The 14,243-nt window shown below is 42.0% G+C and overlaps 1 protein-coding gene across 5 annotated transcripts in view; it reads left to right on the forward strand.

Moving 5' to 3' along the window:
- The window catches only part of LOC132151825 (microtubule-associated serine/threonine-protein kinase 2-like), a 139,540-nt gene that overhangs the window by 78,378 nt on the left and 46,919 nt on the right, over window positions 1-14,243 (forward strand). For all 5 annotated transcript variants that reach the window (XM_059560222.1, XM_059560223.1, XM_059560224.1 and 2 more), the window contains one exon: window positions 4,729-4,760. In XM_059560222.1, the coding sequence (XP_059416205.1) occupies window positions 4,729-4,760 (32 nt within the window). The remainder of the gene's footprint in view (window positions 1-4,728; window positions 4,761-14,243) is intronic.

Raw genomic sequence — 14,243 nt, forward strand, 5'->3', positions numbered from 1 at the left:
AAAGAGTTGGGAGAAAATCGGATATGTGCATCCGCATTATATGCATCAGGTTTTAAAGTGAAACCTGCTGAACTCTGTCACTGATGTAAAACAAAGATTTATATGTATAGTTTATGCATATAATATAGTTTATGTGGAGATTGTTTTAAAATAGCTTAAATTAAAAGTTGTTATATTTCAGAACCTATTAAATGTTACAAATAATGTCTTTCTATTATACACAAATCAGCCGCGAACTCTATGGGCGCCGCCATCTTGCCTGCCGCCATTACTGCGTGCCTGCGAAGTGTGACGGTGTGACACTTGCCGGTGCCCTCTAATGACATTTCTATGAAAGCGGATCCTGCTCATTAAAGAAAATGTCTGGTGAAAGGGAACATTGGGTAGATGATGTCAGGCAGTGGCCAAAACTTACTGATAAACGTAATTTATTGACAAGATAATGTAAAAATATGTAATGTAATGTAATTAAGAAGTGTATTAATTGATGACAAAAATAAAACCGAATGCTGTCATTACTAGCTGTGTTGCTAATTCGTTCACAAGCTTCACAAGTTTCAAATAACTGTTAGGCCATCCTTAAAAATATTCTTGTTTGCTATAACCCGACCGACCCTGTCAATTTACGACCGACCGAATTAATTATTTTTCTCCCCTTTTAGTCCAACCGACTTGCCGATTGTAATTGCACAGATTTTTTTTACTCCTCAAACAATTAGTACAAATGCAATAAAATGTGAGACACATGCAATTGACGCTTTTCACATGTTCTCACTCCACACATCCATTTTCTCATGCACAGAAAAATCGGGATGCAAAGAGGACACGGAGACCGACAGACTAGACGAAGTAGGTGCAACATAGGTTTGTGAATTTAACAAACGGTTTTATTCCAGGCCTGTAGTTTTGTGCTGTTGTTAAAACCACACAACACGCTCTTCCCAGCATCACTGGACAGCATACGTATTAAAAAAACTAAACAAAAATAACTTTTCATACAGCTAGAATCTGCTACAGCCACCTACAGAACCAACACGCTACTTCTGCTACTTCAAGGCATGCAGTAATGGCGGCGCTGCTTTACTTCCGTGCTTCGCTGGATTTGTGTGTAGCCTACTGTTGACTAATGTTGAATGGCTATAATTGATGGCTATAATTGATGGGGAAAATGCACCAACAGGACAAATTAAAAACATTGTAAACGTGTTTAGTTATTGTAGTAGTGATAATTGCAATAAGAGTTTCATGGCCGGTCAAAAAAACATCTGGGCCGGAAATTTATATCATGTCACCAGACATTGGCAGGTGTGGCAAAAAGTTCATTTTAGGCCCTGACTTTGTGTGTCGCTTTGTGCAACTGCTCCCTGGTCTCCCTCAGACCCTACCCTCCATATGCCTTAATGTAATCAGCATGCCAGAACAGAGTTCAGTTGCTTCAGATTACAATTTTTTTTTCAATATGAAATACTAAGACTGAAGCACATAATCTACTTTTTACCAGAGAGTAGAGTGACAAGTAGAAGATACAGTATAGTTTTTGTTCCAAAAATAAATGAATTGAAATGAAATAGTTGTTTGAATTTATTTTATCTTAAATACGACATACGAAAATTCCTTGACACGTCTGTATGCCTTTACCCCAGCCTCGGTCCATTCCTTGTGAAATTCACTCAAATTCTTGAATTGATTTTGCTCGACAATCCTCATAAGACTGCGGTTCTCTCGGTTGGTTATGCATCTTTTTCTTCCACACTTTTTCCTTCCACTCAACTTTCTGTCAACATGCTTGGATACAGCACTCTGTGAACAGCCAGCTTCTTTGGCAATGAATGTTTGTGAAGGGTGCCAATGATTGTCTTCTGGACAACTGTCAGTTCACCAGTCTTCATGATTGTGTAGCCTAGTGAACCAAACTGAAAGACCATCTTGAAGGCTCAGGAAAAATTTGCAGGTGTTTTGAGTTGATTAGCTGATTGGCATGTCATCATATTCTAATTTGTTAAGATAGTGAATTGGTGGGTATTTGTTAAATGTGAGCCAAAGTCATCACAATTAAAAGAACCCAAGACTTAAACTACTTCCGTCTGTGTGCATTGAATTTATATAATAAACGAGTTTCACAATTTAGTTAAATTACTGAAATAAATGAACTTTTCCATGACATTCTAATTTATTGAGATGCAACTGTATTTAATTAATATATAACAAAAATGCATAGCAATCTTATTATAAAATGATTCAAAATAACTGAAAATAATATTATCAGAGATGGACAAGTAAAAAGTCTCTGGTGTAGTGCGACTGAAATAGGAACAGGGCATCTGACAGCTAAAGGCATCTAAGGCCAGCTTCAGTTATTAAATCAGAGTGATCAAGTTGTGTTGCACGATCACAGTGCACTGCTTGCTAGTGTAGAGACAAACAAAACTTAGGCTGTGCTCTAAAGCCCCAGAAGTACTGTGCCAAATGTACTGTCTACAGTGGGTTATTTTTTAAACATCCCCAGTCTGGCTTTGCCTTATTTTTTTCTGTTTTCAGTGCAGAGCTGTAGATATTCATGAACATTTCTATGGCTTGCTCTCCTTCCTGTCACTCATAACACAGCTGGGCTTAGTTCCCCTGAACACTATCACACATACAGTACAGACCAAAAGTTTGGACACACCTTCTCATTCAAAGAGTTTTCTTTTATTTTCATGACTATGAAAATTGTAGTCACACTGAAGGCATCAAGGGCTATTTGACCAAGAAGGAGAGTGATGGGGTGCTGCGCCAGATGACCTGGCCTCCACAGTCACCGGACCTGAACCCAATCGAGATGGTTTAGGGTTGAGCTGGACCGCAGACTGAAGGCAAAAGGGCCAACAAGTGCTAAGCATCTCTCAGGGAACTCCTTCAAGACTGTTGGAAGACCATTTCAGGTGACTACCTCTTGAAGCTCATCAAGAGAATGCCAAGAGTGTGCAAAGCAGTAATCAAAGCAAAAGGTGGCTACTTTGAAGAACCTAGAATATGACATTTTTTCAGTTGTTTCACACTTTTTTGTTATGTATATAATTCCATATATAATTCCACTTGTGTTAATTCATAGTTTTGATGCCTTCAGTGTGAATCTACAATTCATGAAAATAAAGAAAACTCTTTGAATGAGAAGGTGTGTCCAAACTTTTGGTCTGTACTGTACATACCAGATTTCAGGTAGTGCTGCTTTGCTTCACAACTAATCAGATTTGGCAACAATACTCACTTCATTTTGCACAAGCTACCAAGATTCAGTCTATCTACAGCGCTTGAAGGCTGATACATCCATACCTGAGTTCAAGTCAGAGCAGTGGGAATGCACTGATGAGCACTTCAGCCTTGTTATGGAGTGAGAGGGGCAAGGGCTACAGAGGTCAAGAGAGAGGCAGATGCACAAGTGATCTCAAGTTGACATAAAAAGCCATATATGAAGCCTCCAGGCATATCAGGATGCTATCGGACGGTGGAGTTACTAATTAAAAAGGAGGCTCATGTTTTGCCAAGGCTGCACTTTGAGAGGTTGCTGCAGATGGGTCAGGAGGACGTGAAGGTTCCCTGGCTCAGTCTTCAACCGATGTGGGGAGACAGATGTCTCAAAGACATACTCTGAATACAGCTGCAGCTCACTCTCTCACTCTTTATCCTCTCATAATTTCACCTGCTGTTTCCGTTCTGCTCAGTTCACTGTTGAATTTGTTCTGTTGTCTAATAATGTTCTTTCTCCACTTTTGTCCAGCATCCCTGCAGTAATAAGAGCGTTGTGGGAGGCTAAAGTGTTTTAGTGGCCTTGAAATGAGTTATACTTTCAGCCAGCGATGGGACTGAAACCAGAATCATTCTCCAGAAAAGTCTTTAACAGTCCATTGACAACCACATGTGAAAGAAGAGTTATCACATTTAAGATGATAACGTGTATATAATGTGTGTGTTTCATATAAAAATTGGTCATGTTTTGAATAACGACAAAGAATACAAAAGTCCAAATAAAAATACTACCTAGTCTATTGTTAATATTGTTAAAAAAAACTTTGAGTTATAGATTGCGTTGTTTTAGGGTTGAAGGAAATGGTTAACAGCCCAGACATTCATTTTTGTCTGGGATTAGGTTTAAGCCTGGCTTGTGAAACCGAGGGATAGTGTTTTCATTTAAATGTTTGTGCATTGGATATTTACACTAGAGAGGAGAGCGACTATGGATGACAGATGGAATGGCCTTATTCTGTCTGTCCTCTGTCCCTCTGGACCTGTTATCAGTTGTCTTTTCTTAGTCCAACTAACAGTAGGCATGCATTGCTCTAAGGTAAATGTAGCTGTTTGCAATATTGATTCACTTTTGCCATCTAGTGGTGTTTTTTTTTTTTTTTTTTTTTGCCTTCTGTGTGTGTGAAGCTTTATACAGTCCTCTGTTTCACCTTAATCATTAGTTGTATCATGTATTGACCATAATACTGCATAATAACGAAAGGCCTGTTAAAGAGTTCACTCAAATTAAACTATGTATATATGTTTCACGCAATGTGACCTGAGTTGAATTGTGGTTGTTGAGTTGTGCCACCTGGTGGATGGTTTACTGTCTGCGTCAAATTAAGTTTCTCCATGAAATTTTATGCACTAGTTTACAAGCTATTTATTTGTGTAATAATTGGGATAGTTGTCTTAGAATTTGATTTACATTTAATCTGGTATTCTTCTCTTTCTTCATTTCAGAAGGAGCTGAGTCTTCCCAGAAGAGGCAGTTTGTAAGTGATCCATTTCTTCTTTTTTTTAGAGAATAGAGAAATCTATGGTCTATGGTGAATAATCTGACCTTAGGAAATTGTATTATAAATGTTGTGAAAAGGATGCTTTGCCTATTAAGCAAAGTTCTAGTCTTGTATTTTAATTCTGCTTTAGCATGAACTGTGTGTGTTATAATAGTCTGTTTTATAATACTTAAAGAGCACAGTGGGAAAAACACAGATCAGCATTTGATTATTAAGTGTAAGTAAATATTATCAAGTATGTATTGCTCAACAAAACATTGCTTTTGAAATTGTGAGATTGTGATCTAGAGCAAATTCAACTGTACTTTATAGAAAATCAAATCTATATGTGTGTGTGTGTGTGTATATTTATTATATATATATTAGTTACTACTTACTTATATATATATATGGTGTGTGTGTGTGTGTGTGTATGTATATATATATATACATATATATTTATTCAGTTGTTTCTTTCAGACTTCTATTAATGCCTTCCAACATCTGGATATTCTCTGATAAGACAGCATGTTTAATATTTCACACACTGCTGTATCAGTTCAGTTAGCATTCCTACCAGATCACATTGTCAACACTGTTCACTGCACATGGACAGGGTCACGGGGGTCATAGGTGACTGGTAGGGCAGTGACAGGCAGATTACTGCAGGCCTTTTCCGACAGCTGAGCATTTGTTTCTGTTCTGACACACCTATCTATATCTTCCTTTCTATTTATTTTTAACCCAGTGCCAGCTAAGAATGTGCTCTTTACAGTCAATCATAAGAAAGTGCAACATCAGCATCATGCGATTAGTGGATGGCAGACAATATTTTGGTGTTATATTTTTGGTGTAATATTGAGTGCTGCAAAGGCAGTGTGTGAGCAGGCCGTTGTTGTGTTCTTTTTTATACACTTGTTTTTTTTTTTTTTTTTCATTGTATATCTCAGAGTGACTGGCAGAATGCAGGCTATTGTGAGGGTTCATTGTGTTTGTTCTACCCGCCACGGGATTACAGGGCTTAATCAAATTAAACCGTCTATTCAGCCATACTGCCTGTTGGAGAAATCTCATTTTAGCACTCATTCATGCCGTTATTTACCTAGGGTTTTGGTACTTTGTGAATCACCCTCTCATATCTATTTTTCCATCTCACGTTTTCACTTGGTGTGGGAACCCTATAAAGGGGAAATTAAATTATTTATTCTAGGGCTGTAGAGTTGATCTAATTTCTAATCGTGATTACAATCACAGATGCCACAATTACGTAATCGTTCAAAGCGGCAATTAATCGTTTAAAGTCCACTTATGTTATTCTGTGTGCTTAAGATGTTTTTTTTTTCTTTTTTACAGCTTATGGGTTGTTTCATTGTTTAAAATATTTGTTTAAGTATAACATTTATAATACCATGCATTTTTTTAAAAGAAGAAACCAATCCAATGTATAGTTGACATTTGAACCTTAATGTTATAGAAAAGCAATACAAGTTTTTTTCTTTTTTTTTTCAGCTTGTTTATTTTCATATAAAAATATGGCATGCAGTTGGTTCAAACAATGGTATGAACATGATACAGTATAATCGTAATTAATAATTGCAATTACTATTTCAAGGTAATATTTGACAATTATGATTTTTTTCATGATCGTGCAGCTCTGATTTATTCTGTAATCATTTTTACATCGACCCCTTAATGTTGGTCAAAACTTATGACTGACTTTCTTCTCTGGAACACAAAATGAGATGTTTAACAGAATGTTCACACTGTGAATTGAATATAAATTTTTAATACTGTATATTATAATGTTGTGATGGAGTGAAATTAGTGCTAAAATAAATTGTTGGAGTTAATCATGACAAAATATATATATTTTTAAGTGAAACATCTTTTTATACATATATGCAAAGAGCTGTAGATCTTGTTTCAATGTAATTGTGTTAGACTGTCTTGCAGCAGTGTGTGTCAATGTTGAATGCTCTTTGATCCTGCCTATTGTCTCTTTGGGGCTGCATTTAGCCAAAAGCATTCGCCTGGGAACAGTGGATAAGACACTGATATTCTGTTGGTTCCCAGAACTGGGTGTACGGTGTGTGAAGTACGGGCAACAGCTGCGCCTCCCTCAGGGTCTTGTGATATCATGAGAATGCCCTCTCCCTCACTGCTCGGTGTGTTTGTGTGTCTCTGACTATCTTGCCAACATATACACACTCTACTAGTCGAGTTCGGAGGAGAGTGAACTTTCACGCTCTTCACATTCTCATTTCGTGGTCACAGCCCTCAGAAGACAGAACACTCCTAGACAGAACATTTAGAGGATTGTCGTTTAACAACAAATACTGTCATGACCTCAGTTTACACAGAAGTGGATATTTGCTCAGGCCATGGACAAGCTGAGACTTGAATGGACAAGAATTGTGATCTAACAGTTGATGGTTCTGATGAAGATAAGGAAGTATGGCTGGAATTGCTGAAACTTTTATAATCAGAGTTGATAGTTTGGTAGCAGACTTTTACAGTATGCAATGTAGTGCTTTTGCAACCGTGATAAACCTGTCACTGGAGACTCTTTCTAGTTTCAATTCTGAGTAAAAGACACTTTGTTGCATATCCAGCTGTTATACTCATGACCATGAAGAAAAGAAAGGAAAGATTTGGAGCCCCCAACCTGCACTTACAGTAAGAGTTGATTTAGATCATGAGGTAGGGCTGCACGATTTGAGGAAAAAAGACGAATTGTGATTTTTTTCTGATAACAAAAAAGAAAGAAACAAAAAAAAAACAACCTTAAGGTTTGCTAAGCTTGTTTGTAGTGCTGCACAATTTGGTGAACAAAATTTCTGATTATATTTAAATATGAACATTAGAAAATTGTATTGTTGTTGTTTTGTTATTATTATTATTATTATTATTATTATTAACTTAAAAAATTTGTAAAAAAAAATAAATATAATATTAACTCATTAAAAATATTGTGTAAAATTACAGTACTAATATTTGTCTTAATTTCTCTATATTCTTATGTTAAACTATCAAATTGTACATTTTGGCAAAACGCTGCAGAGAGCTCTCTTTTCTTTTGTTGACAGTAGCTGGTTTATAAGCACTTCTCTTTACATGTATGGAGATCATTTAATAAGCGACCCAAAATCAATAGTAGATGAATTCATATTTAGCATCATTTACTGCAGACCAAGCCGCTCTGAGACACTGCTACTCACATGTAAAATAATACAGTGGCTTGCATCACTTTAAAACACACAGCACATATATTTAATTAAATCACAGCATCTGCTATTGATATGAACACTAAGACATATTGCAGTTTTGGTTTTATTTTGATTAATCATGCAGTCCTGTTATAAGCCAGTGTTTTGCATGTGTTTGTTTAAAGAACCTTAACTTTTTTTCTTATTCTTAAACTTTTACTTGAGACCAGCTAACTGTGGCTCATTTTTAAAATGCATGAACTTTATCCATTGAGGTTTCTAAACATGACCACAGCATTAGCTTTACACAAACAGACCACAGACTCTGACCTCCTTGACAGTTAAGCACCAGGTTTCCTTTTAATACCTCTCTCGTTCTGTCTGGAAACCCAAAACCTGTTTTCCCCTGCCGTGAGTGGTGGCTGAATTTCTAGCTCTCGTCTGGTTGATTGACAGCCACAGTGTGTATCTCAGTTTACAGCCTTCAAGCACAACCCATCAGAATGCCAGAAAGACTGCAAAGGGAAGTCTTTACTCAGCAGAGTATGTGTTTGTTTATGCATGATTCAGTCATGTCAAATAACAGCTTTTGCCAGGTCAGCTTCTCTTTCCCCCTCCTCTCCACATTGGGAGCACATCTGTGCCTTGGCAGGCTGAATCAGTTCATGTTGCCTGAAAACCAAGTTTTAGTCTAGCATGGTGGTACAATTTCAATTCCAGACTGAGTTTCCCCTTAGTATTTATAACTTGGTTGTTTTATATCCATTTAGTTTTTTTTTTATAACATTAAGTCTTGTTCAGACTACGATGTGAAACAAAACAATGCATCTGTATGGATTCCTGAAAAAAAAAAATGTATGTATGTTTTACATATGGTGCAGACTTATTATATAATAAAACTTAACTATATAACAAGATTCAAAACTGCTATTGATTTAAAAAAGGAAGCGATGTGATCTAAAGAAAAAAATAATTGCTAACAAATTGGGATGCTTATTTTAATGCTGTATTATTAGCTGCATTATTGTTTTGCATTTTGATAAATTCCTAAATCACACTATTTTACTATAACCGCTTCATTCTAGGAGACTGACAACATATTGTTCATATTTTAGGGATGGGTTGTATTTTGCATGAAATCTGTTTTCCAACTTATAGTATACTAGCTTCACTCAGCTATTCAGCAGTTGTTTAGGCCAACAAACAAAGATTTATGGCTTGTAAAGGAAACAGATTTGTTGTGAAAAATCTTTTTGTTATTTGCATTGTGTCATAATGTCACTCTTGGTGTTAATAAGCCTGAATAGCAAATACAAATAGCCAGTTATGTCAGAACTGTGGTTGTGTAAAGGTTGTAGGCTTATTAAAATAAATGGTTGTATAAAGATCTGTTGTGCTCTGGGGGACCAAGGTTCAAATCAGGCCCAAGTCTTATCCCGGTCCCGTTCCCATTCTTTTTCCCTGTTATTGCCAAGAATCTCTGTTGTGCTATGTCTTGACGTTTAAAAGGAAGATTACATCCTGTGTGTTGAGTGTTTTTGCTGCCCCAGACTAAAAGCTACTAGTGAAGTGATGGAAAACAGGATCCTGTCCCCCAACTATGCATGTCCCATTTTGTAGATGTCTCCAGTTTCTCTCTGCTTGAGACTTTTGCCTAAAGAACTGTCCTCCTGTCCTAGTGCACCAGTTTTAGCTTCAGTGTGCGTGTGCTGAACTGCTTAAACAGCCTGTCAGCAGCATCTCTCAGGAATACCAGGGCAACTGACTGTCATACAACTCAAAACGGGATCATTTTACCGCGTTGGAGTGTGTTGACATGTGTTACTGGAACTGAGAGGTAGGAAGAGTTCAGTTTACACTATGTTTGAAGTGTGGACATACACTGGGACAAAATCTTTGACGGTGTGAGATTAAGCCTTTGCCTTGGTCATGTTTATGAACTGCTTTAGATCATCCTATCTTTCCATGCCCTTCACAAGGACAAACTCTTAAAGACTTTTTTTTTAAACCACTCACATTACTCCTTGCTTTCCTCTCTTGCCATATTCACTTAAAAGAATCTGGCCAACTGCTCAGTACCGTTGTCATGGCAACAGCAGGCTTCTGCAGCATCTCCTTTCCCCTACCACCTCCCCCTCTGGTCTCATCTTCCCATCCCCTGGCAGACCCGAGGGGCCTGCGTCCGCCCCTGTCCTTGCCCCCGGAGCCAACCCCTTCTTCTGGAGGTAAGGTTATGTTGTGAGAGTGCTTTTGCTCCAGATCCAACCTCCTTTTCAACAGCATGCTGGAAAACTAGGCATTGTGTGGTTCCTTTTTCATCTAATCAGTTTTCCTAATGGAGTGGTGTGGTTTAGTGGCTAAATGCTCAGGGCGGGTTAATGGAAGGCTGCATGTACCTGCATTGTGCCTCCAGCACTGTGCCCTTGAGCAATGAATTTAACCCCAGGTTACTCAAGGGGATTGTTTATGTTATAAATGTACTATGTCACTTTTGATTAAAGCAAAAAAAGAGTTTTTCTGTATTGACTTAATAACTATAAGCTGATTATTCTCTCAGGGCCATTTTGCTACTATATGTTATGGTTGGATGGATGGATATTTGCTTGTTAAATGGTTTGAGGTTTTGGCTGTTTTTGGCTGTTTTTTTATTTACAGTGCAGAACAATTAGGTGATATTGACAATATGCAACATTGCATTTTGATTTCATTGACCGCTTAATTTGGCCATTAATATTTGTATTAGAAACTGAAAAAAGCACAAATGCCAGTGCATATCAAAAACACCCTCAGAGCCAATAAGGTTAAGTTCTCTTACGAGAGCTCTCTCGTACTGCGTCTTAGCTAAGACGCTACGGGAAAAGTCTCTTTTCACGAAATACTGAAGCAAAAAATTATCCTTAATTTTGTATTTTTGTAAAGCGCATTTGCAGCAGTACACAGCCATAGGCGAGACGGCTCGTTCGCTCATTGGCTTGTTCTGCGGCAACTGCACAGCCTATCGAGCGCGGGCTGATGCAACATCAGACCAATAAGGGCGCTTCGCGCCCTTCTTGCCACTTCCCGCCGAAACGGGTGTGGCCCAACCTATAAAAGGAGCTCGAAAAGGCTGACTCACCTGATCTTTCATCTCTTCAGCGAAGCTCACGCATCGCTGGATCACGGAGGAAGCAAGCGCCGTCTGAGAAAGCACATCAGCAGGACGAGCCATTCTGAAGCTGCTGGCATCGCCGCCTTCCATTGCCGTTCCTGCTGCGCTATCCGGCGCCTATATCCTTTCAATCCTGTTATATACAAGCTGTTCTTTATGTGTGTGTGTGTGTTCGCCCTGCGACACACACTCGTAAAAGAGCTCGCGTCTTTTTTAAGATGCCTTCCTGCGGCTCGTCAGAACCCCACTCAGCGAGGGAGACCGGTACGTCATCTGTGTCTCCTGCCTGGGTGAAGATCAGGCAGCGCTCGCTCGCTGACGGCGGATGCCCCCACTGCGAGCTGTTGCCATGGTGACTCTGAGGACTCGCCTGGCCTTTTTCTCTGAGCCTGCATTCTCCGCTGCGCTGAGGCGCCGTAAAAGCATCGCTTCCAGCGGATTCTGGATCGCCCTGCTTCACCGGCCCCCCCTGCATCGCTTCCCGGTGGGCAGCGCCCGCTGTTTGCCGGCGCGTCGTCCGAGGAAGTCGATCTCAGGGCCGCGTCGGGGGAAGAGGACACGCGCTCTCTGCTAGCTTCGGGCAGTGAGGGCTGGGCGAGCTCCGAGGATCTCGCGCCTTCTGCTCAGAAGCCCAGCAGACGAGCTGACATCGAGAAGGAGCCGGGGCGAAGGCTCGTGTTGGCCGCGATGAGTCTCGGCCGCGAGTGGTTTGCACCAGCGCCCCCCCCCCTCTCGTTCCCGGCTGGATGGTATTTCCCTTTCGGATGAGCGTACTTCTCAAAGCCCGCCTCATTTCTTCCTGAGCTTCACGAAGAGGTGGCGAAGGCTTGGAACGCTCCATATTCAGCACGAACTCATTCGTCTGTCTCACTAGCATTCTCCACACTGATGATGCTAAAAACAGGAACTACCACTCACTTCCGCCGGTGGAACAGGCGATAGCGACGCACCTTTGTCCGCCCTCTGCTGGACGGCGGCAAAAGCGGTGTTGCCATCTAAAGCCTCCTGTGTGACGCTGCGTCGGCACTACTAACGATGGCTGCTTCATCGAAGCGCAGGTGTACGAGTTCCGCTGTGGCCGAGCTCTCACCCAAGCGCACCGCTGTTTCAGTTCCAGGAATTGTGACTGTCTCAGCGTTTTCTGCAATGCGCAAGCCTGCACAGTTGCCCGCTTGCCTGCACACAAAAGCCGTTATCACAACAGCTTCAGCAACGCAGCTCGAGACCCCCGTTCTCGCTCTACTGGCCGTCGCCCCGTGCCGCGGGGACCGCGGCAGAGGATTACGGTGAGGCCGGGAGCCCCGAAGCCATCCTGGGAAAGCCATCTACGCATGCTGCATGACGCTGCGTCGGCACTACACACGATGGCTGCTTCATCGAAGCGCCGGTGTACGAGTTCCGCTGCGGCCGGGCTCTCACCTAAGCGCGCCGCTGTTTCAGTTTCCAGAGATTGTGACTGTTTCAGCGTTGTTTGCAATGCGCAAGCCTGTACGGTTGCCCGCTTGCCTGCACACGAAAACCGTTATCACGGCTACCCAGATATTTCCAGAAAAAGGTGTAATTCCTGGTGTCCCGGCCACGGCCGAAGGTGCTATAAATGTAGTGACGATGCCCACTGCTCAGTGCCCATCTCCGCATATAAGCACAGCCCTTCACACAGGGCTCGCGCCTATAAAAGCGACTCAAGTCGATCACGCGCACTACATAGTAGACGTGCCCACTCCTCAGTGCCCACAATCACTATGTCACACGCGTCATGTGGTTTCTGTAAAAACGAAACCCGTGCACGTTCGTCCGGCCACGGCCGATGGTGCTATAAATGTAGTGACGATGCCCACTCCTCAGTGCCCATCTCCACATGTAAGCACAGCCCTGCACACAGGGCCTGCGCCCATAATGTCGACTCAAGTCGGTCGCGCACACTGCATAGTAAACGTGCCCACCCCTCAGTGCCCACAATTACTATGTCACACGCGTCATGTGGTTTCTGTAAAAACGAAACCCGTGCATGCTCGTCCGGCCACGGCCGATGGTGCTATAAATGCAGTGACGATGCCCACTACCCAGTGCCCATCTCCACATGTAAGCACAGCCCTGCACACAGGGCTAGCGCACATAAGATCGACACAGATCGGTCGAGCGCGCCGCATAGTAAACGTGCCCACTTCCCAGTGCCCACATACACTGTCACATACGGCGCGGGGCTTCTGTAAAAACGAGGCCCGTGCACGTACATTCTGCACAGGCAGACAGCGAGTTGAAAGTGGTAAAAGTGCACACATGCAGCCCACGGTTACTCGCAGATATATCGAGTCCCACGGGACCCGCTCAGCCTCCCTCCAGTCGGTTAAGCGCCGGAACGGGGTCGAGGAAGAGCGATCTGCCCGCTGTGATCAGCGCGCTCCCCGCCCTTAGATGCGCAGCACACTCGAGCGCCGCCGTTGCCCAGTCAACAGAGCGCGTTTCGCATCCAGCCCTTAGCCATTCATGCAGATGCATGGTCAGTGCTTCCAGGGGTTTCGGATTGGGTGCTAGGCATTATAAAGAGAGGCTACTCGCTACAGTTTTCTCGACGCCCACCGTGCTTTTCAGCGCGTGTCGAAACTACGGTCAAAACAGAAGTAGCACACATACTTCGGGCCGAAATATCAAAACTGTTGAGCAAAGGGGCTGTAGAGCCTGTGTCTCAAAGCGAGGGGGGGCTGTACAGCAGATACTTTCTGGTGCCCAAGAGAGACGGGGGTCTCCGGCCCATACTGGATCTAAGACAGCTGAACAGGCATTGATGAAACGCAGTTTCAAAATGCTCACGACCAGGAAGCTCCTCGCGCAGATTCGCAGAGGGGACTGGTTCATGTCAATAGATCTGAAGGACGCGTATTTTCAAATACAGATAGCGTCAAACCACAGGCGATATTTGAGATTCGCCTTCGAGGGCCAGGCATACCAGTTTGCAGTCCTGCCATTCGGCTTGTCCGTAGCTCCTCGTACGTTTACGAGGTGCATGGATGCAGCGCTCGCTCCTCTTAGACTCAGAGGCACACGAGTGCTGAATTATTTGGACGACTGGCTGGTTCTGGCCCGATCATGAGCGGAGCTCATGGACCACAGAGCCGTTTTACTCGA

This window comes from Carassius carassius, chromosome 10 (assembly GCF_963082965.1).
Source record: "Carassius carassius chromosome 10, fCarCar2.1, whole genome shotgun sequence".
Taxonomy (NCBI): domain Eukaryota; kingdom Metazoa; phylum Chordata; class Actinopteri; order Cypriniformes; family Cyprinidae; genus Carassius; species Carassius carassius.